Source organism: Anopheles maculipalpis, chromosome 2RL (assembly GCF_943734695.1).
Source record: "Anopheles maculipalpis chromosome 2RL, idAnoMacuDA_375_x, whole genome shotgun sequence".
Lineage (NCBI taxonomy): Eukaryota > Metazoa > Arthropoda > Insecta > Diptera > Culicidae > Anopheles > Anopheles maculipalpis.
In genome coordinates, this window is record NC_064871.1 from 24,163,570 (window position 1) to 24,188,515 (window position 24,946).

General features: G+C 43.4%; 3 protein-coding genes across 3 annotated transcripts in view; 1 reads left to right on the forward strand and 2 right to left on the reverse strand.

Moving 5' to 3' along the window:
- Positions 1 to 10,870, forward strand: part of LOC126559532 (uncharacterized) — a 205,016-nt gene extending 194,146 nt beyond the window's left edge. The window contains exons 2-5 of the mRNA XM_050215700.1: positions 5,864 to 5,891; positions 9,659 to 9,782; positions 9,874 to 10,055; positions 10,789 to 10,870. Coding sequence (XP_050071657.1) covers positions 9,692 to 9,782; positions 9,874 to 10,055; positions 10,789 to 10,797 — 282 coding nt within the window. The 5' untranslated portion in view covers positions 5,864 to 5,891; positions 9,659 to 9,691 and the 3' untranslated portion in view covers positions 10,798 to 10,870. The remainder of the gene's footprint in view (positions 1 to 5,863; positions 5,892 to 9,658; positions 9,783 to 9,873; positions 10,056 to 10,788) is intronic.
- The window catches only part of LOC126559236 (uncharacterized protein C14orf119), a 261,691-nt gene that overhangs the window by 175,445 nt on the left and 61,300 nt on the right, over positions 1 to 24,946 (reverse strand). The gene's annotated exons all lie outside the window — the stretch shown is intronic.
- On the reverse strand, positions 673 to 17,032 carry LOC126565619 (suppressor of lurcher protein 1). The gene is made up of 8 exons (XM_050222817.1): positions 16,783 to 17,032; positions 3,850 to 3,998; positions 3,657 to 3,728; positions 2,120 to 2,285; positions 1,871 to 1,988; positions 1,391 to 1,480; positions 964 to 1,238; positions 673 to 710 (listed from the first exon to the last, which is right to left on the reverse strand). Exons 1-8 carry the CDS (start codon positions 17,030 to 17,032, stop codon positions 673 to 675), a joined length of 1,158 nt encoding a protein of 385 aa, XP_050078774.1.

Here is a 24,946-nt window from a genome sequence, read left to right on the forward strand (position 1 = left end):
ATTTACATGTCTTGCATCTCATTATCTAACGTAATCTGATAACGGAAGCATTTTCACAGTTTCAACCATTAAAGTTGTTGTCTTAATTTTTTTACAGTTATTTGCCGAAATGCTTAAACAATCAGTCTTGATGAAATTTTATGAAACTCCAAACCAATAAAACAAATGATGATGGCAATGTTGACCAAGAAGGTGGAAGCAAACATTCCTGTAACCGGGCACCGAGAGCCTGCAATGCGATGGCACAGGGAGCCTGAGAGGAAAAAAAAAGAAGGAAGATTTAGGTTATGTGACTCACGTATTTTTGTGTTGGATGTGCTGGGGAAAAGGCACGGAAAAGAATAAATATGTTTATTTGGACGGTATGGTAGAGGGTTTTAATGTATAAGGACATTGATTTTATTGCCACCAACGATCAAGCATGTTTTGTATTGATGTGGTTTTAGAATGATTTTGATACAATTTTTTAAGGTTCCTTAAATATTATTCGTTCAAATTTTTTTTTTGTTATAGCAAAAACAAGTGAATATGGTTTTAAGAAACAGTAAGGTAAATTTGCTCAGGAATTTAAATTGAACTGTTTAGCATAAAATTCAAACTGCGACGCTGAATTTAAAACGGAACTTTTAACGGAACGGAAGGTATGCAATAGCATGCTATACTCATGCATGCTTACATCGCAATATCCGTACGTGAAATTACAACTTCGCCTAAAGGTATGCAATTATCGAACACGGCTTAAAACAGTGGCTGATTCATTTAGCGCAGCGGAGTTTACATATAAATGAAATATTTGGTAAGCAACGTACCAATAAATCATGCTCACATGTTCATTTTGTTGATTGAAAATTATAACCAATCCATACAGCATTCGTGATTTGTGAGATTTAACTTATATTTTGCTACAGTTTTATTACATTACTATACAAAATGATAAAGTGTACGCTAGGCAAGAGTACAAACCATGCAACCTGCTGGCGGCACTGGTCGTCGTGACCTTGCCAATTGATGCTACCTCGGTCCGCTCCGTCGTCTCGATCTGCACCGTTTCGAATGTGTAAGTTGCCCGAAAGCCGGTCCCATCCAGACGATCGTTCGATGCCATCGTAATGCGAAAGAAACGGCCATCCGAACGAACCACAAGCTCCCGCCATTTACCACAGTACATATCGTACTTGCGATCGCGCGTGACAAAATTAGAAAACTCCACGTAATCGCTGGCTGTGTCCTCGTCGCAGCTGAAAGAGAAAGCGTACCGCAGGGGCAAAGGAATCAGGGTGAACGACACGCTTCGGGAGGATGCCACTGCTGTACGAGGTTTTCCTTTCTTTTGCGGTCGCATGTACAGCAGCGTACACGTAACAATGAACATGCAAATAGTGAAACTTACGGTCGTATTCCTTCGATGTCGAAGTATGTGAAACGCACGTGAACGAAATCATTGGGTCCACCGTGAAAGAAATAGTTACAGATGATGTTTCTTGCGGTGCAAATAGAAGGATGAGAGTGTAACGAAGAGATAGAATAGACTGTTTAGAATGTTTTCCTAAAATCTATGCAGCATCCCGGAGAGAATTATTTTTATCATACAAAGTCATCACTAAATACGCATTTGTAATGGTACCAAAAAATTACGCATCCGTTCAATTCCACACCCGAATAAGGTTAACCCATGACGGCACGCTAGACAAGCACGATGATGGAATTTGGTACGGTTGACAGGTGCCACCAACTCTAGCAAACAAGTACGACATGGATGACAGCGTATTTACCACGCATAGCTCATCACTTAGCGATCGGGTTCGAAAATAGATACCCCCGCTGCAAAACGGAAATGCTCAACAAACCATAAACAGCGCGCTATGCTAACCTTGGATAAGCTCCGGGGAAGTTCGGTGACTGGATCCATCCATTGTTGGTAACGTTTCGGAAGTAGTGAAAGGTGCATTCCGACTGGTTTGGCTGATATCCGGTGGTAATGCCAAAATCTGTAACCATTTTTTTTAAAGATTGATAAGAAAAAGGTATAAAAACAAATGCGAATGGATATTGATTTTTTTTTCTGTGCAAGTCCTGTCATTAATCATGTTTCCGCTGGATGTTCGTCGGAGTTACGCACTGGTTAGGAAGAAAAAGTCTCCCGTAAATCCCTTGTTTTCCGTGTTGTTGTAGCTGCTGCGAAGCTCCAGCAGTAACCGCGGTCCATCGGAAAGTATCGGCTTAGGCAGTGTGTCACCGCAAAGTGTTTCCACGAGCTCCTCGCGCTCGTTAACGATGTAGTAAACCTGAAAAATAGATTGACATCGTTTTATCAAACGGGGCTGTGGATTGGAGGGGACGTGTGGATGGGCGGAATGGGTTGGAAAATAAAAATTGATCCAATTTGTTTTTTCGGGGCAATATTGCTTACAGCCAGTGGCTGGGAATGTCAATTCTGGCCGCAAAAGCGTGGGACACGGTAAATTGAATGGGAATGGTAAATGGGTAAATTAAAATTCATACAGGAATGTACGGATCGAGCTCGGCAGTAAAGGATCATGAATGATGTTGATTGTAACGTTTCCATCTGGTTGAAATTGAGTTTTTCTTCTTCTATTTTTGTTTTTTTTTAAATTTATTTTTGCTCATATGTACATTCTTCATGTTGAAACGTCACAAATAGCTCCACTTATGCTAGGGAGTCACTTCAAATGCAATGAAAAATTACATACTGATTTAATTTTGTCAAACGAATCGTGTCGGTGAGATAATTTACATTAAACATTGTTTTTCGCTTCGATTTTCTCATTGATTCAAGGGGGTTTCTTTGCATAATTAATGGCATTTTGTAACAGATTTAATTGATTGAATCAGTACAGGACATTACAAGAGAAAGAATCACTTTATTTTAATTTAATGGCGTGTAGGCTTGGTATGGCATGTTATTTCAATGTCAAGAAAGTGTAAACCCAGTTTTCTTGAGTGTAAAAGATAATTTATTTACCTTTTTTATCTTCTATTTTAATAGTTTTCATCAAACTGGTAACAGAAAAACTCGCGAGGCAATTCGGTTCACTTAATATTCAAGTGAATTTCCTTACACGCACCCATGTACTTGATTACATTTGTTTGAAAGCAGTGGCGACAAGAATACAAATAACTTTTTCTAAATAATCACCCGCGTCAACATCGATGCATAAAACAAGTAACACACAAGGTTCAGGTGAACCGACTGTGCCGCTGGAAAGCAAATGAATTATACAGTAAACTTTTCCCACCGCCACACATTATGTGCAAGTGGGCCGTAAATAATGGATGTTAAAATCACTCGGCAGCGCTAAGCGAACTTGTTACCCGTCGCGCCGGCACGTTTATCTTCCGCCAGGCCGATTGGGTGCGTTAGTGTATGATGCCAACGAGCGGGAAGTTTATCATCGAAACCGTAACAGACAGTGGGTTTTCCTGCTTACAGCTCTTTTTTTTTCATACAACCTCAACCGAATCAACTGCACGTTTTCCCAATTTCCCAAACCGATGTGTCACGCCTTATGAAATTTAATGAAATTGACTGAGCCTTCCGGAAAAGCCTGATGTCGATCGCGGTAGACAGTCGTCTGTGTCAGTCGGAGATGTTCGAAGGTTGAGCAGAAGGAAGAACGTAAGTGAAAATTAATTACCATTAGGATATCCGTGTCACCGCATTCGGTTGGGCCTAGCTGGGACGGAAGACGAAACTCGGAAAAGATGATCTGTTAGAAGAAAAACGATCTGAGATTAGAGAGACAAATGGGGCACAAAAAACACAATCTTACACACACACGCACTCACTATGGTGGTTGAAAAAGGATTGTCAAGGGACTTGCGGCTTACCTGAACACGTTCCGCACCATCGCCAATGAACTCGTACAGCTGGCACAGGCTCGATGGGAACAGACCGGAATGTTTCGAATGGGACGGTGCGATGCTGCCGTTCCGGATGCGGTTCGAGCTAAACACCACTCGGTTACAGCCTCCAGCGCCTGCAACGGAAACACAAAGCAGAAAGAAGAAAGGGATTCAAACAATTAATGGTCCACAATCCTTGTCCCGACACCGATTTTTCGGATGTGAGCGAAAGGTTTGCTAATTGTATTGTTTGGTACAGTAAATGATTCCTCCTCTGCAAGCAGTGTGTTAGAAAGGGTTTCGTTGCCCAATGAAAATTGATTTCCTTAGAAGATAGTACTGCTGTCACGCATCAGGCACCAGGCGCCTCCATGGCTGTAGAAAACCCGCTAAATTAACCCGGATTCAAAAATGGCGCTCGGTATCACAATTTTAGAGCCGTAAGATGTTTGGTGCGTGGGGTTTTCGTAACCGTGGTACCATAAATTGTACGTGAAGGATTCGCTCAAGGACCGTATCCACCCATTTTCTGGGCCACGGCAACGACAAAAGCTTCCTCTACAAGGTAACCTATTTAGTGCTAGGATAATCATCGGATTAAAATTGAACTGAAACGATAAAGAGCAAATGTTTGTGCGATGTTTTCGGTACAATGTTTCGAAGTAGTGCCGAACCGAAGTCATGGGTACGATCATGTAACACACGCGAGACGGGAAAGGATAGATGGGAATGTTTTGCTAAAAATAAGTGATCGTTTGGTTTACTTCTAGCGCTTTTCCACTCCCCTTTGTTCCGGTGTATCCGGTGTTTCTGTTTTGCGGTGTGAACTAATCGACCCTCATTGTTATCGCTGTTACAAAAACAAGATAAGGTGGGAAAAGAACACATTTGAGAAAAGGAAAAAAAACGACAAAACCTCTTGCAGAACGTGCTCACGGTAGAAGTTATGGATGACGGATGACAAAGAAATAAACAAAAGCCCTATTTATAGCGTCCGTACAAATCCCACCAAAGAGATAATGGTTCGACCGTGTCTACCGTCGTAGAATGGTAGTGATCGCTTTTGCGTCACCGATCCATACAACTCGACCGTGAGCCATAAATAGAAAATCATTCACCTAAGTAAGTTTGGGTTTTAATGATATGCAGCATCGATGTGTCATAATGTGTATCGAACTACGCTTTCGTTTCAGCAACATCCTATCGTAGGAACAAAGAAGGGACCGGGTACACGTCAAGGGCGAGGACTAATAGGACGGTTCTAGAAGTACTTTGAACTTCACATTGGATCATGGTCAATCGATCGATCAAAACAAACACTTTGGAGGGACGAGTCAACACCGGGCAACGTGTTGAGGGAGCTCAGTCATTTCCCAGAGGATCATCGTCGTCGTCTCGATCGACGAAGCCACGTGCGATATTTTTAAATGTGCATTCGATTTTGATTCCCGCTCGTTTCAATGTCGTCTTCCCTCGAACGACCGTGCAGGAGCGTTTGGTGGAGTGTTAGCATTCCATTGGGGGTTTCCGCGACCGCTAAACCATCCATTACTGCACGCTAATCCTGCGTCCTGTCGAACGATCGACGATGACGTTCGCGCGTAGCCGGCAGTGTAACTGCGCCATCACTGCGGCGAAACACACGCGAAAAGTAGCCAAAATGTGGTTTCGGTTCGAGTTCGGATCTTTCTTGTCAAGGGGTTCGGGTTTTGCAGGCACCACGATCTTCGGGTCGGTTCTGACGGGTGATCATTGTTTCGGTTTTGGGTGTACTTGAAGCGTTGGTAAGAGCGGGAACATCTCATTACAGTACACAAAGAGCGGCGCCATGATCTCTGGTGGGTAGAGAAGGAAAGCAAAGACTACCACAAACTCTGCCGTCTTCGTTTTCACCTCCCTTGGCTTAGGGTTGCCTACCAGAGCGCTGGTTATTAAACCCTCACCAGTATCAGTCTAATCAGTCTTGAGTTATCTCGCACCACGAACAGTTGGCTATCCATCGCAGCTGCTACTGAGTATTGCAACCTGTAAGCCTGAGTATTGAACTGTCTCTTCTGTTGATCATCGCAGATCCGTTTCCACGTTTTCCGCTGCATCGTTCGCCTCCAGCTTTTCCAGCGAAAGGAGCAGGGTTTGGTTTGGTGTGTTGTTGTACGCTGAGTGGAGTTTTGTGACCATCTGTTGCTTTGAAAGTGTGGTGGAAAAGGATTGTGATAAGGGACTTCTATTCCGTCCTCGTACGGGACAAACAGGTGGTGATGAATAATTCAACCAGCAGTGATATGGTTTATTTTGTTGTGGTAGGCAGAAAAAGAATGCGATATGAAGTGAATGTGCTGTGCAACCCTTCTTTTTTGTTTCTCGGCACTGAAAGCCGAAAAGGGCCGACGTGTATTAATCCGATTCTGTCATACCGCTTTTAGTGACTGACTGGCTGACTGACTGATGAGCTTGTGTTGACATTTGGAGGAAAACTCAAGCAACAGAAGTAAAATGTTTCAGTTATTCAGTGTAAAAAAAACATGCAGAAAGTGGCATGGTATAGCCGTTTGTTGACAAAAGGCTCGTGATGATTTCAAATATGTATCAGCTCTTTTTTACTGGATCCGTGTTTTGAAAAACGTTGTTTTGTGATATACTGAATGCTTGGAAAACGTGAGCATCAGCACATTGAGCACTTCTTTGTATATGTCCTACAATGCGCTGCTGAACATTCCCCCAGGAAATGTTTAATAGCCCTGCAGCGAAATATTTGCAACTGATTGATTTTTGAATAAAACTGCTTAGAGTTGAAGTTGTGATTATGACATAAACCCTCCGCTACGATCCACATTACATCCAACGCACGATGGTGATTAAAGCTGAAGATGATACTTATCGATTAGCAATACGTTTGGGCGAAAAGCGAGTCAAATGCTCGTAGCTGCAGAAGAAAATAAGCAACTGTTCTTACGAGCATATCTTCACCAGAAATTGTGCTGCCAGACGCGGATTTGAGCCATTAGGATGGTGCTAAAAATAATTACCCTGTCTCGCACCGGGGTGCGTTTGGCTGTATTTGCGCTTCACGCTCTTGCGTAAAGTGCCATATCCTGACCATCCATCCCACCATCACCACCCGTCGCCCGGAAAGCCTTCTGCTGCAAAAGAGAGTACCGACGTTTAGCGTAGTTGCGCACGATCGTGGGGGAAACATTGGAAACCGTGGGAGAAGGATTATCTTCCGATCTTGACTTACCGCTCGCGAATAATATCCACCCGTACTTCAGTACGCACGAGCTGGTACCAGAATCCGGCACCAGAGAAGGCACCAGAGACGACGATTTATGAGATCGGTAGCACATTTAAGCCGAGCACAACCACTTGTATCTGCTCGCTTCGCTGTGCTGCAAGTCGGTTGCTCGGTCGGTCCCAGTATCGCGCGGCGCGGTTTTATGTCTGGTTCATGTTCAGCACATTTTTTGTCCTTCCCTCGGCCACTTCTCGGTTTTGTTGTCCTTCCCCAGCCCGAATGACACTTGAAATTCAGCGGCACACATTCAAAAGGTGGCATAAAAATAATTCCTTCGCATCGTTCCGGCCAAAATGGTTTCACCGGCGGTGTTCCCTGTGAGCTATCATCGATTCGATTGCCTGCTGGTCCCGCCGCTGAGCGCATGCAAAGGTGGACAAGATGTGTGCGAGTCAGTGTGGCATTGCATATGGCTGCGTTTGCAATTCCCTGACGGCCACGGTTCTGTGACCAAAGGACGGATACGAGTCCTTGTGTGAGCGGACTGTCTGTGAAGGGAGAGCAGAATATGTTTATTTTTGCCCGCTGCTCGTTATTTGTACACTTCATACACTGGGCCAGAGTGTATTGGGGCGAAAGAGCGATAGCAAGGAAAGACGAGGCAAGACAGAGAGCGGAGATTCCTCACCCAGACGTTTTGTAGCCTAGGGTGGGTAAAAGTCGTTTACGCGAATTTGCCAATCTTTCAACCAGCTGGTGGCTGACTGTGGTCCTTCCTCGTAGCCTGGTGGACCGTTTGAAGAAGAGCGAAAGCTCATTTGAAAATGTAATAACGGTTTTCTGTTCAATTTTCACGCCATTTTGCTGCTGGTGCTGCTTTCGAGAGCCCGCTTGCCGGGTGACATAAAGTCAAATGAAACTGCAGGCCGGAAGAAGACGATTTTTTAAACGTTTTCTCGTTTTTTTTTGTCAACTGTAAACTAAACCAGTCTAGCGGTCTAGCTTTTATTGCATTTATTTTGTGCTTCAAGTTTTTAGGAAGGAGTAAACGATGCTGCCATCCCGGTTGAAGCCCTACAAGCGTAAAGGTACCCAGCATGATGGGGATGGGTTTCTGCAAGTGATTCATCACCCTTACTCACACTCGGGGTGGAAGAAAAAAACTGCCCGATAGTGAAAACGGCTCTCACATTTACGAGCATACAGGCGGTCAAGCACACCACGGCGTACGGTAGCATATTTTTAAAAATAGTTTTCCTCCTCCCAGCCACTTGTCGCATCCTCTCGCTCATCCACTAAACAAATCGTCAACCAATGGGGAAGCCACCGCGCGACAATAATTGGCCGACAAGACCATCTCTGCAGAAGGGAGAGTTGAGGCCATTTGTAAGGACGGGATTGTGCAATGCGAAAAATGTTACTTTTTGCCCCTGTAACGCCAGTTGCAGCACGATGCTGCCCCGATGCGTTTTATTTTTCTGTGCGCAGCCAGATCAAATGGCGCGCCCGGCATCGCACAACTTGCTGTGCGTGCGCCAAAAAGGTCCCGACATCGGTACATTCTTCGAGTTACCGGGTACATTCCGTCTTTTTTCTCTCTCTCTGTCTGTTGTGGCTAACATTCCACCCACCGGCAAAGGTCGATCGGGCCAAAGTGCGTGGTAAGAGGCGCCGGGATCAATTACTCCCCAAAGGAGAGCCCACCCATTCCGGGTGTAGGTGAAAAATTTTCTCCGAAAACAAAATAAAAGCGCTAATTTATGGGAAGTACCAATGCTACGGTTGCAAATATTGCAAACGAACGATAGCGATTCCGGTAGCGGCATATGTTCATGTATCATAGTTGTTCGTTTGTGGGGTTCCTTTTTCTGGTAAATCGTTCCATCCGTTTGCCAAACTTTGCTCCAAACATCGTGCCCCGGCCTGCCCCAGTACTCGCAGCTTTCAAGAGAAAATGGGCTACGGTTCAACGGATTTTGTAAAGGGCTTCTAGGGAAAGTGAGCTCTTTGTGGCATAATTATCGCACCCGTTTGGAGCAGGGGCCTGTATAGATGAGGAAGGGTGAGAAAGTTTACAAAATGGTAAACATTTGGACGAAAATATGTGGCATTAAAAAGCTACAATTACAATCCACCAATGTTTACCGCCGATGACTGGACGGCCGGACCCGGTTGGGAACCGAGTCACCGAGCATTGTAATTTATTTCACCAAATTTACACGAGCGTTTCTGAATTATTTTACCGCTCTGGAAATGTTACACTTGGCACGGTGTGTACGAAATAAGGGCTGGGATGGTTTACAGCACCTTTTGTCAGCATTGTTCGAGAACCTTTATGGGCGGGTGGTATTGGGCACATAGATCATATGTAAATGATGAAATTACTGAGGGTGTTTCGGATCCAATTAGCAACCCTTTTTGTGGAATTCCAACCAACGAAAAATGGCGCAGGATGCTGGAAAACAAACATAACAATGTCGAAACGGAAACGAGCGAAGAATTGATTTTCCTTTTAACCTTCGTCACACTGATGACTGATTTATTCGTTTAACATTTCCCCAGTACCACCCGTAACCAAAACAAAATCAACCGAAAATGTTCAAGTCGCATCTGGAAATGATCGGAAGCTACGAGCCCATCAGCAAGAAGGCTCGCTTCTTCAACACCTACCTTAAGTCGCTGAAGGGTAAGCAAAGAGCATAACAGCCCAATCCAAGGTAAAGATCTCATTTTTGACTAAATTTCGTTGCGTTCGAACATACATCCCATCCATACAGGATCCCAAGACATCATGGCCAAGGAGAAGCGCAGCTACAGCTCGACCTTCGAATCGCAGAGCATCTACAGTGACTCGAAATTCGCCTGCGAAAGAGTCAAGTCGCCCGGCTACCACTACAACCCGGTCAGCAAGGACACCTATGGCGTTACGCCGAGAAAGATCAACGCGCGCGACTTTACCGTAAGTGTTTTGCACGGGGCAGCAGCAGCAGCAGCAGCCATTTGGTGGCCTATTTGCTTGGTCCGTTATCATTTGGGGTCACATTCGCGTCATAGTCGCGAGATGAGGATCAGAAGGCGATCGTCATAAAAATAGACCAGTTGCTGTACTGTACGGTCCACTTGTATGATACACTGGGGGAAGTTATCCGCTCGGGCATGGTTAACGAGACAGCGGTGTTTCGAAGGAATGCGTTCAAGGTGATAAAAATAAGTTTAAAAAAAGTACGAGTGGGAGTTTATTTTTATCAGAAACCAGCATAGAATCAAATTCGGCATTCGGTAGTTAAGCAGCCGGGGGCGTTTAGCTAAAGATTTGCAATAATTCTATAAAATTTCTCATCTTGGCGAAGGGAGACTACACGCACGTGGCCTCATTCGAGCTGTCATTCAAAATTGTGATTAATGATCGTCAGCAAAGTTTTCCTCTGCAAGCCAAGATCAATTTCGGACAATATGCGAGTATTCTCACGATGGACCATTGGAGACGTTAGAACGATCCTAATGAAACACGATATTATGTATAGGAGGACCTATTCTTTTTACCCACACAGAAAGGCCCGATCCACCACCTAGCTGCTGTCAAGTTCATTCAACAAACTTTCGAGCGATAATAGCATCAATTAATTTCTGTTTCCTCTTCTTTTCCTTTTGCTTCTTTACCCCATGCTTTGGTTATGGCCTTCACGACGGAGCAGCGCTAAACATCGCGTGTAGCAGTAATATCTTTTTGTCTTAATGTGTCCCTAAGTTCTTGAACAACTACAACACCAAGAAACAAAAAAAAACAAACATCTACCACTGTAATGATATAGATTTTAACCTTCGAATGACAGAAAAAGACACATCACCAGTCAAAACTACAGACAGGCACACCGGTACACACAGACCAACGGAACGAAGTCGCTAGGATGATAATTAGTGAGCAGCGAGGGGTTTTTGTTTTCTCCTTCTCGGAGAGACGGCCCCAGCCTGTTCCCGTGTCCGAATATGACGCAAAACATGAACCATTTCCCGGCCGACCGGAACCATCAACCAAGATCAGCAGCCAAACGCCACGATAACAGCAGCGGCGACGACACCGGCGACAGCGAGTTTCTATTTATGTTCCTCGAGAAAGTTGCAGTACTTGGACGGGAGAAAAGAAAATACATACATACGCACACACATACATACGCTCGTACACACATACACGCACGTGTACGCACAGGGACGGACGAACGGCAACGCACACTTACTTCCAAACGAACTCGACCATCACTGTTGAACAGCAGCATGCATATTTGGTTTAAAACGACACAACAAATGCACGGACTAACTATTTTCGAACAGCAGCATGAAACGACGGTAATTGTTACATCGATCGATAGAACGATCCCGATCGAGCTTTGGAAACTATTGCGACAACAAAACCTGCCTTCGAGGGATGTAGGATGGAAACATTGCGCGGAAAACTCCGACCGACTGATTGGAAATGGCTGAATTGGGTTGCGATCACCAGATGGATATGAGCGGAAGGAGCTTGGTAGTGAGCAGCCAACGCAAGATGTTCGTAATACTCCAAAACAGAGATAACTGATAAAGACATACAAGTTGTGTAACCGATCAAACGAGCCTGAACGGGAACAGGGGCTTAATTTAGCGAAACTAGAGATCCATTCGACCGGCAGGAAGAAGCCTGGGTAACTGCGCGAAACAACCGTGTAACCTGTGGCAAGGAACTTCCTAAAAAACACACACACAAAATATACACCTACACCCACACACAACAACAACAAACCAAAACAAACACTATATTTTTCTTTTCATTTACCATTATGTGTAAAATATTTTTCTTTTATTCGTAAAGTCAAGGCTGTATAAGTTATGAGAGCGAAATGAATAAAACAACAAAAAAAAAGGAATAAAATCGTCGAAACGAAACCAAACATACATGGAGTGATAATTATGGTGGTGGAAAGAAAATGAGACCTTCCTTCGACGTATTGGAGTATGGAAAATGAGGAAACCCGTCTTTATCTTATTAAATGTTACCATTTGACAGAACAACGTAATTATAATATTTGGTTGCATACGGAATGTGTGCCATCCGTTCCCATGCTCAATACGTGTGCGAAATAATCACCCCGAGCTTCATCGCCCAACGTGTACGATCCTTGCATTCCACCAGCATGCACTTCTCGGTGCATTGGTGTGCCGTGTATGTGCCTCATTAATGAAATGGTGCTCTTACGAAAAGGTTAAGCACTACGACGGAAGTGCATGCCGGCCTTACCGACCTTCGTTACGTTTCTCCGGATGAATGTTGTCTAACGGAGAAGATAGAACGTTGCACATGCTATAAAGAGCAATTATTTTCAAGCACGTATTAATGATCCTGCGAATCTTTGCACACGAGCACAAATGCTTAAGTATGCAGAAGAAGTAGTATTAGAGTTTCGATGCCTTCCTTCAACTATTGCTGTTGCGTTGCGGCATATAAGAAAAAAAAAGTTAATAAGTCACGAGAAATATGTAATGCCCGCTGAAAGCTGCAACAGAAATACATCGAAATGTGTCTTAAGGTAATCACTTTACAAAACACACCACATACGTCTACTCACATTACATTTGCTGGCACAAGTTTAAAGCTATTGCCTGTTGCCTTGCCCGCTGCTGCAGCGTGTAGCGTCTAACGAAAAGCACTTTGCAGCATCAAATATTCATAATGTCAATGTTTGCTGGCGAGCAGAAAAGTAGAAAGAAATGATGGAAAGAAACTTCGTTGGGTTCGTGTTTGACTGCTGTACAGTTTGTTGTTGGTACGTTGGCATGCTTGCTTTCACAGTTGATCGATTGCACGTCGAAACGTTCACCTGATAATGTGAAAGTTTTTTTCCTGAGCACGGCTTACGTGGTCGCTCGCATTGGTTTCGAAGTAAATAACTTTTGATGGAATTATATTTTTTTAAAAAGGATTATGTTTTATTCGAACAAAACAGCAAGAGCGCATTAAAAATAATTGTTTTCCGGAGAACCACAACAAAATTATCATTCTAACGTGCAATCGAACATTACAGCTGAAACAGGGGCAAAGATCATAAAAGGGCTTATAATAAAAGCATCCACACGTGGCCCATTCCATGCCAGGTTGATTGGTGCGCACGTACGGCACGGGTCACCTGAACCGATTAACCATTTTACACTCACCATGGCACCCAACGTCATCGTACTGTTGAAACAGCTAGCACGATCACCCAGCACCGGGCAACATCGGGTGCACAAACGCGACAGAACATGAAACGATTACGGCAATAAGGCGCCACGGGCAGGATATTGGACTTGGAGCGGGCTAGCAGCCACGGGAAATTGTAAAGGCGTGCGAAAGCTTTCCCGGCAGTGGTTCCGGCGAAATGGCGTACAGGAAGCGGAAATTTGATAGCGCCCGCTGGTGACTGGGTGTGTGGCTGAAATGCCGGATGGAAGGTTTTATTGAATTGCATCGCTACTAACAGCATTACTATTGCCTGGTAATGGGGTTTTGCTTCCCCCGGTGGGTTAGCTCAACTGATCGAGACGTGGTAGACATGTTCGTGGATATGGATAGGAAATGTAAGTACAATTGCTTAACGTGCTGTAGGCTCCCGAGGCTCAAAGAAGCTACTTTCGGATGCTATTATTTGCTAAATAGAACTGTCAGAAGTGCAAGAACTGCTGAGAGAGAGAGAGCGGTAAATATCATTTAAGTTAGCATTTGGAACGTGTCATGGCTGAGAGGTCGGAAAATTAAACTTGTGGCTAGTTGATGAACAAAGTATCCTTTCGACCCGAAACAATGGACAGCTGTCAATAACATTCGAGGTTTCGGAAACTTCCCTCGTTCAGAAGGATCAAACTTTTTTATTGATTCGTGTTCCTATCATGTTAGATACTTTGTTGGACATCATTATTGAAGAAGTTTCGGTAATAGGCTGTATTCATAAGTCGTCGAAAAGGTTAAGGTTTCTCCTGGCCTGGGTACCGATTTAAAAAGGTAGAAAACACTTGTCAAACAGCTGGGACTTTGTTCCACTCCGTATTAAAGGAAGATTTGTTGTTATTTGAATTGCATCTTAAATTTAATCCAGGCTTCATTTGAATGGTTTTAACCTATTCTCATCATAATGCTGATAAATATTTCAAACAATCGTTTAATATCGACATCTTCTTCCACATAAGCTATACATATTGATGTGGAAGATTCTAAATAGAGGATGAAATATTCATCCAACGATACATGATTGATACGGCGGTTCGTGGCTACGGATACACGACAGTGAAACGTGGAGATCGAAAGGACACCTAATGAAATCGTAATTACTTGCCATTTTCGTGGCGTGCTTTGATCGTTTCCGGACCTTCCCGGGAAAAGCTATGTTTCATCTGTCAAATGATGTTACCAGCAACTGAAGACGCACGCAAAAACACGACCGTCCGTTCGAAACGAGAGCTTAATCGAAGCTGGTGACAAATGGCACCGGTCCTTTTTGTCGATGGGCACCATGTTCCGCAGAAGAAAGGCATCCTTCCCCATCCCACCCTGTAAGCGAACTGATACATGATGCTCTCCCCATCTGCGAGCAACAGAGGGCAACGGTACTGCCCGGGGGCAGGTCATTTCGATAAGTGATGCCAAAGAGCAAGAAAATGAAGGAAAGCAAAACTCGACCGCCGTGGTTCGTGATGCCGTTGGTAAATCGATTATTTTCCAATCGTGGACCCCGAATTGGGCTGTGGACCGGGATAGTCCTGGTAGCAATCATTTGCCCTCCTCTAAATCGCCCATCAGTGGAAGTTCGGTGGGAAGTGGTTCGATTAGATTCTATCGCAGAAATCAATTCAGAATCGAAACGGAATGATAACCATCCCGTCGGAGGGGGTTTTTTGGGCAGCGATAAGTACAAGAACGTGCTATGGTGTATGGCAATACCTCGTTGTTGTTTTTCTAGAGAACTCTAAAGACACTGCTGGTTAGCTAAATAGGCCGCAAGGCAGTGAAAGCTAATTATTGTTCCGAAAGGGGATGATACCGGGATACACAGACTGCAGTGAATGGACCCGAAGCAATAATGTTGTTTGATGTATCGGTTATTCAGCTTTATTATTCTCGGAGGCTTAAACAATAGCTTCAGCAACCACATGAGGATAGTTTGTGCGTTCCAGCTAAACGAACCCTGGATGGTCTTAAGCACGCTGCCAACCGGGGACAGGTTAATTTCTCACATAACACCATGACAGCACCAATTAATCTTTGCTCGGTAGTAGATATTATGCAGTATTATCAATGCATTGCTTGTGGCTTTCATTGTGGCCGGCTTGAGAAGGTAATCTGGTATTGACGGGTGCCATTGGGCATGAAGGCATTGATCCCAAAGATCTTTTGTTCCTTGTAAAGGGATTTATGGAAATTTACCAGTGGGCAAGGACTGTCTTTCAACAAATGCTATAAAATGGAGTTTCATCCTAATACAAGCAATCGTCTGAAAATGGCAACAATTTACTCACAATATAAATAGGTACATTAATTATTTGATTATTCATATATTTGATTAAGAAACGCTAAAGAGAGCACACAAAACCCAACAAAAATACCCGACAAAACCCGTTAGCTTAACCTTCCTGAGTCCGTTTTTCTTCACCCGTACGATGTAATCTTTTGTGACACCTGTTAGAAAGACAAGTGTAATGAACTTTCGCCCGGCAAAACTTTACAATGGTGACCGCACCGATGCGAAAACGACGACGAAAGTTTTGTCTCCCCCCCGGGCTGGGTGACTGACGGTCCGGAAGGTGGTTGAGGCGTTGGTGTTTGACAAACTTTTACCAACGATCCTCATTTCCGGTCGCTTCTGGCATTGGTAACAAGGAGGCAGTCCAGGGTTTTGGGGTGAGCGTACGAGCGTGTGTTAAAAGTCAACAAATTATAACATTCTCCTGTACCGGGAGCAGCAGGATATAAACGGAAAACCCCAACCGTTTGGTAGGGAAGATTGGAAATGGAGTTGGTTGTAAAATACGTACCCGGTTAAGATAATTAAGTGCGATAAAATAAATGAAATGCTGGAGGCTGCAGGCATACATTATTCTTGCCCGGTCGAGTGATACATCGTCTGGTTCCAGAGTGATACATCGTCACGTGATATGACGAGGGGAGCTTTAGTTAAATTGCTGGAGTTTTAAGATGTTTTTAATAGCAAAGAAAAAACTTGAACAAATAAAATACATAATTAAAGAAAATAGACGCAACGCAATACAAAGGAAGGACTTCTAAAGTGATGTATCTTACCGATGAAGTGGAAAACTATAAATTCAATGAAAATAAAACATCCTTAATGCAAACAAAGGCTTCCTTTCTTTACTATCCCATACGAATCCTACTGAGAGACATTAAAATTGGCAGAAGAAGATTTTCAAGCAAACTTTTCCCACTTTACGATCCTATCATCTTATTCGCTTCTGAGGAAAGCTTCAAAGCAATAAAATACAGACGCCCTGGTACGAGCTGGCAGTTCCTTAACCAAACGGCGTAGGACTTGCAAAATCCACCCCCTCCAGCAAGAGTGACACAAGCACCCAAGCACCGCGTAAGCTCAGCTCGCACTAGCGCAGTCGAACGTAGCGCCTAATCCCTATCTCGGTCGTTAACGGCACGAACTACGCATAAGGCTTACCTTTTAAGTGTGACCTTTCGCGCCCGCTGTTTGCGATCGTGCCACCACCGATCGGGGCGACAAAATCGGTAGAAGCTTTTCCCGCCACACCAGACGCACCACCGACGAGCCCCATGGTGTTGGGGCTCATGGGAGAATTTCCGCCGCTGGCACTGGTGGCGCTGCTTGGCGCAGTTGTATGCAGCGGTAGCAGTAGAAACAAGTGTAGCATGAAATTCGTCACCTTTACTAATTGATGAGTGTGTTCCATTATCACTGGTTCCAGGCGTGGTTCTATCGGGGCCACTGGTGCCAGTGCTTGATTAGATGCTGAAATGCTGTTGAACGTAATCCTGCCAAGAAGCTTGAAAGCGAGCGAAGGCGAACGCTCATTCGTTGGCCACTAACCAACCCACCGGATGGGTGTCGTACACTTTATGGGCAAGCATTTATTGTTCTGCCGTCGAGCACTTGTTTTTGTTTGTATTACACGCGTCGCAACAAACGAACCAAGCGGTAACGCGGTTAGGTGGATAATTTCATTCACTTTTGGGGTTAGAAATTTCAACAAACAACTAAGCTCTCTTTCATGTTCTTATCTCGTTTTTCTGTGTGGTATGATGTTGTTTTGGGACTGAAAAGCAACGAGCAGCGTTGAATGTTGGCTAGCCAGAAAGAGTGAAAACACTGGAAAATTGTTTTTATTGATTCATAATTGCATCAAGGATGCGAAAGTCGCCCTAGCGGGAAGATAGAATTGATGGAAAAATAATCAACGGAGACGATTTGTTCTTCGGAAACGGGAAAGCAAAAAAAAGCATCATCTTCTTCGTTCGTTCTACTGTGTTATCAAATTAAAGTCAGTTGCTGTAGAAAATAAAATATTGTTTTAATTAATCTTTCATATTCGTTTGTGTACTTAAACAATTTATAAAACAAAATTACTTTAACAATTTACATTATTTTTAACAAAGATCTTGAACATGTTTTATTTAAGTTTAAAATAACTTTCAATAACTATATCTTAAATTTTTAGATCGGTATGTAAATAAATAATTTAAAAATATATAAATTAACAAGTTTTTTTGTGTTGCTTCTTTCGTGTTGTCGTACAGCCTTGGCCTGTTAAATAATTATTAGTAATTATGATGCGTAAAATATTGTTTGTACCAAATGCAGCATTCGAATAATGATTCCATGATTTCTATAAAATAATCCTTTCCATTTATAAAATATACATAAAATTGCATCGACTAGTGATTATAAGAATTCAAATGCAAAATAAACCATTAATTGAAATTATTAGCAAGAATTCCGTTAGCAAACGCTTCTTATGTATGATCCACAACGGAAATTGTTTAACTAGATTTTGAATGCAATAAAAGAGAGTTTTATTGTTGCATTGACGCATGCCTTTGATGTTAGCTTAATGAACGTGCCGGTTTTTTTTATATTAAAACAAACATAACTCTCATTCACCACTAAACAAACGTTTGTGTTATCCATCTGGCTTTGTAGTACTGTGTCAGTGGCTGATGCCTTTGTTTTACATTCCAACTGTAAACCACGTACGAACCACCAGTTTTTTCTTCATTCGATTTCCCATTCGCTTTTCCAGCCCGACCCGCCTTGATGGCGTGATCCATTAATCATATTATGCTTTATGCTAATTAAACATATCCGTCACCACATCAATAGCGATACACCGTCCACTAATAAGCTTTTAATTTTCACCTCATTCACTTTGCAATTTCAGAACGGCCTACGATTGCACGCAATGCAATTTGTTTATCATCATCACCGCATGAAGAATGCACTTCGGCGTTGGTTAGAATCACGCTAAATTTAATTAACATATTACACGAAACTTTGACCCATTCACGGCACAGATCGCTTGAAGTGATTGGCCAAACGGCCTACGGTTAGCACACACAAGTGACCGATTGATCTAATTTGCATCTCATAAACAAGTTGCGATGGTACGCCACCGAATCGATGGTTGGTTTTCCGCAGTACAATTTTCATAACTGGCACGCCACCACTACCATAACTCCAAAAACGGTGTATTCTTCTTGGTCGATTCGCGTTACTTTGATCGCAGCCGACCAAGCTTCGATGCCAGTGGTTTGTGCTTGAAACTACACCACATCCGGCTGGCGTACCGCACGAACCGAACGAGCTCGATGTCACGCGACAGACAGACGGACGGCAAAATGGCACAGTGCGATCGTGTCGCGTTGCAGTGTAAACGTAAACTAACCGAAAGGACTACTTTGGCAATGGCAGCATCCAGCAAACACGGCATCCACACGTTCCAGCTGTGCGAAGATGTGTGTCGGAACCAGAGCTTCGGTCCCCATTCGGGTGAAGTTCGCGTTCGCTCCAACTGTAAAAGAACAAACCGCTCCGCTCGGTTCGTCCGTTGGGCGTATGGAAAGCCGGTGGAAAACGGTGAGAGGTTGTACAGAGGAAGTCAAATTCCGAGCGTAAACCGAAAACTCCCCAATATAACGAGACACCGAAACTGAGTCCGGGACCGGGGTTGGATGCTGGTAATATTCTTCAGCCCGGCATGGATTCGTACGCGCCGGATAGAGTTTTAATCTGTACTGTTTGCGCTCGCAATGGCAACTTGCACCCGGCGGGTTGCGGAATCTGGGGTGCAATTTTTCAAATTACTTGTGCGGCTACGAATTGGGAACGGCTGCAGAAGTATGTGAGCATTGCTAATGTAGCTTAGAGGCTTGCTACCCAATCGCATGGAACAATATACAGGATGCACATTTGCGTTGGAAAGTGCTGCCTATTCCGGAAGGAGATAAGTTCCGGGAAAGCAGGAATATCGTTGGGTGCTAGTTTTACGTTTGCTTTGTAGAATTGTTGGTAAGGTCAAGAAATGTGATATGTAGACTATGGGAGCTATGAGCCTTTCGTTTAAGTGGACGAAGGCTAATTGAATATGGCAAAGTAAAAAACTTTACGTTGAGCAAATACAAGCAGCAATCCATTGATTTTTTCCAAAAAAAAAGAGAATTATAAGACCAAAAACGAGTTTTGGTCATCAAATTGCAGTTAATTGGTTACTACTTTCTTTACCGTTTTGTCAATTGATTAATTGATTGGTTTTGGTTTTTATTGAGATTGTTTAAATCAATTAAATGCACTTCCTCATTGCAGAGAAACGACTCAGATATGAGCATGAATTGAGCTGTCTAATTCAAAAATAAAAAGCACTGTCTAATAATTTTAGACAGAATGATGAAATGCTTGGTTTAGTGGTTAGCTTCAGACACTTATCATCTGCCACCGGGAAAAAACATTCAATAAAAATGATCGACTGCTTCGTTCTTAGTTGTCTTAACGACTACTAGATCACGCCGGACATAGAATGGTTTACTAGACTGGTTGATACCACGTCCTACCACGATACAAACGGTCCTAATATAATTTGAACCCCGGTCCTTCCGTATGAACCTATTCCGCTATCATCTCTTTAAGAAGCCTTGCTTTCGACATTGTTTGCACCAATCCAACGAATAATGCGATTATTTTTTAATAAGCGATAACGCTCTAGAACGATTGCTTCTAGTAAAATATTTTTGCTTAGTAATCTTTTAGTAAGTGAACTGTTTTTAAATATGCTGCTCATTTTTTTGATTACTGGAACATATGCTTCGAATAATATTATTTTTTTATTAAACGAAAATGATGAAGAAAACTAAAGCGCCATTTTGTGGAATTATTTGCGAAAAACAGTATAAATGGTTAACAAAAAAAAATCTATTATTATATTACATTCTGAGTATGCATCAGCGAGAAATTAATTTCATCCACGAAACCCACGGTAGCATAGGTCGACGACTTCAATAAAAGTTTTTTTTTATAAGGCACTTGGTGAAAACTCATTGTTTGTTCATACATCGATCATAACATTCACAAGGGTATCAGTTAATTAAAAGTTGTTAAACATTATACACCGAACAACCACATCCAGCAGGGCTGTGAGTGTCCCTAGCGTAGCTGCTAGGATAAATTATTTTTGGATTGAAATTTGAAACTGTTCAGGCTTACCTTTAGCCGTAGCCCGCAGCCATCTCGATTTTCAGCGCTCACAGTATCGCTAGAAGCAAAAAAACCAAACAACTGGGGAACTGGCACCAAGAGAGCAAACGAATATTACTGATAGCAACTCGGTCTATGAAAATGATCCTGCTTTTTTTTTTTGTAAGCGAGTACATTAGTCGTTAATGATAGTTTGTTTTTGCTTTGCTTTAATCCGTATATCCCATGCTAATTCCGCACGAGCTGTAAGGCTTAAGCAAACAGGCGTTATTATCTTTCCATACATTAGCAGCCGTGAATGGAGCTTTAACAAAAAGTCATGAGCGAAAAAAAAACCCTTCACATTTCCCGTACCGTGGTATCTTGGTTGCGTTATTATGGCCGTTCTACCTTCTGCTCCTGCTAGTCTTCCAGGAATGGTACAAAAAACGGTTAAAGAAAATTCTCCACCTGGCTGGGGTGGATGACGCGAAGGTGGTGCAGAGATATTTTCCCAGCATATGTAACGTACCCAAGCGCCACCAATGAGTGAACGATTCAATTTTCCGCGTATTTCAATTGTGCTCGCATGAGCAATAAAGTAAACTTTACGGCACCACTCAAGTGCTAAGGCGCGTACGGGTGGCGTTGTTTTTAAGTTTCGAACCATTTTCATGTCCCGCGGGTGGTTTTCTGGGTTTTTTGCTAAAAGTCAACCAATGTGTAGCGGATAAGAAATACACAGACACACAAATGTGTATGCGTGCGTATGTACATATGCTTCCATTGATGGTTTTACATGGAAGTTACAGAAGTTTGGTGTGTTTGCTTTTTCCGGTTGCGCTTTTCCTTTCGCAAAAATTTACTTTTGTTTTGTTTGTTTTCAATTTTCTTCTTGGTCGGTATTGCATCGCACAGACACAGAATATGTCTCAGCACCGATTAAGCCTTTCGTGTCCCTTTTTCCATCCCACTTTTTTTTCTTAATTTCCGTTGGCCTACATTTAGACTCTGCAAGTTCGTAGCTCATGATAGAGAATTACAGCCTGCTTCCGGTAGGTTCGCTTTTTTTGTGTTGACTCGCGTGATGCAACTTCATCTTCAACCCATTTCCGCCGTCACGGCTAAATGTCGATGTGGATGTTAGATCTCATCCGGTAGTCGTCGCGAACACCACTTTCCCATTGGCAAATAGGCAAGTAAAGTGAATTTAAAAGCTATTCATCCGTGCAACCGGGATAAGTGGAAAGTGGATGGTCAGCTAGCTCAAACATTTCTTGTGTAATTTGATGCACATCGCAGCACCGGCCCAGCAGTGCTAAGCTAGATCAGCCAATTCTCGGAGATCCTGATATCTGTGCCTTTCCCGATGGCTGCGTTAGGGGCCGTATCTGGGCTTACCGTGAACGCTGGTCGCCAAAATTCGCACGAAACATACCCTTCTTGATAGAGTGCTTCGTGTGCCAAGTAGTCAAGATCATCGGTAGCAGCACATTTTTTTGGCATCCATTATCGATTCGAACCCGAAACTCGTGGCTAAACGTCGGGTCGGATTTGAAACATTCGCACAAGAATCTCCGGCTCCGGCACCGGCGCGTGAAATGAGTCGAAACGAAATGCCAAACGGCACCGGGAGGCGACGACAACTCTGCGAACGTTTGCCCGAAAACTGCTTGTTTCGGCATCGGCTTCAGGATATTTGCGATTCTCCTCCCGGTTTGATGTTCCCAGTGTGCAGCGATGTGTAAATGTTACTTTTTCATGGCGGACGACAATGGGCTTACGTTATGGAAAAACAGGATTTCCCGTGTGGCAGGAAGAAAGGATTTTTCGAGTAGAACGGAGTAAGCGGAACAACCCAATATCTGGCGCTCTTTCCAGTTGAATCTCCCAAAGACAGTTCTTTTTCTGTATCCTCCCGGAAGGACTTTTAAGATGTCTGCTTAGGTTTGGTGTTTGTGCGTGTGTGTGATTTACCTACCGGTCTACTCGCCGGAACCTTACACCTACCCCGTTTCTTTGTACCACTGTCTCAAAGCTCATGACAAAGCTCTGTCAGCGAAATGGACACGTTGAGACAGCAAACGACGCCAGCTCCGTGCCTTCCATTCGATCGTATCAGTGCGGAGAATCCACCCGGAAGGTGCAAAGCGTCTGCAATTCACATGTACGGCCAGTTCGTTAGTACATCCGGGAGCCGGTACGGTGCGTGGGCCCGTGTTCAAACGTAACGTCCTGAACGTGCTCGACGTGAATCACCAACACTTGCCGGTGGTTACAGATTCTTTTTCGTCTCTCTAGCGAAGCATATTTACCTTCGCCGAAGGCGCCGGCATCGCAGTATGAGTACGTGGAGTTGAATTTTTTAGTTCCTTTGTACGTACGTTCCGTTCATTTTACCTTTCTCCATCTGTGTCGCTGTTGCGTTGCTGTTAGAGCGCAAGATTTGAGCAAAAGAATACACATGGTTTGTTAAGTCCTGGCCACCTTCTAATGGGCAGTGAATGCCTTTGTTTTTCAGCGTGGAAAACAACCTCTGTAAAGGCACGTGTTGCTGGCCGGAAATCAACGAGTCAACATGGGAAACACGTGACGGAACAAATCAAAGTATTGCAGATGGCGACAGGGAGCTACATGAGCGGATTTCAGTTCTTCTCCTCTTGCTGGTCATAATGAAAGCTTACAATCCAACAACAAACACATCTGGAAGAGATGTGTCTGAAGCAAAGCTAATGTCGGTTTTGAGCTAAATGAAATCCCCCGAGATATTGCGCCATAAACGATATAGCCAAAATTCTTCCATATTTCTTCGCTGCAGAAAATCGCACAAAAGCATTGCTAAATTCAACTTGTCTTTTTGATTTTTGGAATTGATTCGAAACGGCTTCCCTTTCAGAGATATTGTAAAATTCCTTTTACTAAGTCCAGCGTGTACCCATAAATTGCATCGACCATTCTGATTCGGATAATGGAAGCCACTTTCCATTCGATTGCTTCCGAATGGTCAAAGCTTCTCATTCTCCAAACTCAACGGCTGCAGCCTGGGCAGTGGGCAGTATATTTTATCCTTTGGTTGGATTTGTGTAATGAATTATGAGACAACGCGTTGAGTGCGGGAAAAAGGGATAAAACTTTCTAACCCTTTTACCTGCCAGAAGGGTTAGGATGTACGTACGTATCGTTGGGACAAAGCCACACGATTCGTTTGTATCATTTGGCTCAGCAAAGCCATGACATCGTCAGAAGCATGATAAACTTTTCTCAAACGAACACCGAAACAAACAGGTGGTTTTTGAAAACAGCCCTTGGGCTGTTGGTCCTAGCGTGGGCTGCAATGGTCGTGGTCGATTTTAAACATTGAAAAAGTTTAATGAACCAGCATTTTCAGTTAGCTAGTTGCCGACAAACACCTTGCGATGCCCTGTTGTATCACTGTCTTTAATTTTTTAGTCAATTTCGCTCAATTAAAACGAATTGTTTCATAACGTTTCATAAAAAGTTCAAGATATTCTTTTTATGTATTTTATGGTATTGATTACTTGTTCATGAATTACTACTACGAGTGCAGTTTTTGAAAATCACGCTGTCAGCAAGAGCAACTTTAAAATAAATGATCATTCAATGTGCATTAAAGTGGACTGTTTCCTCCCAATCAGATAGAGATTATTCCAGTCCATCTCAAACTTCAATAGACGAACGCATTAAAATCTACCATAGTTGAATGGCAGCTTTGATTTACTTTTCAAATCATCTCTCCAAACGCTTAATTTCATGATAAACTGGCTAACCCAAACGAAAAAAAACCTTCTACCCCCAGCCATTTAACTCTTCGTTTCGTCTGCAAGTCAGGATCCATCGCCCATCTACAAGCGAGGGCAAACATCTTAATGGATGATTTCTGCCGGTTAACAACATTTCACCAGCCCGTCTTATAATATTTGCACAGATCTTACCATCTTGGCGCGGCGGTCCGCAATCGTGTTTAGTAGCGGAGCTAAACCGGCAGCAACTCCCGGAATCTCTGACAGAAGCGGTTGATTAATGAACTTCGCGCCATACCGGCCCTCCACGCTATCTTACCCTGTGCTTTGTCTGTCTGCACGCGGTACAAAATCAGGATTCCAGGGTAGATATGCGCGCCATG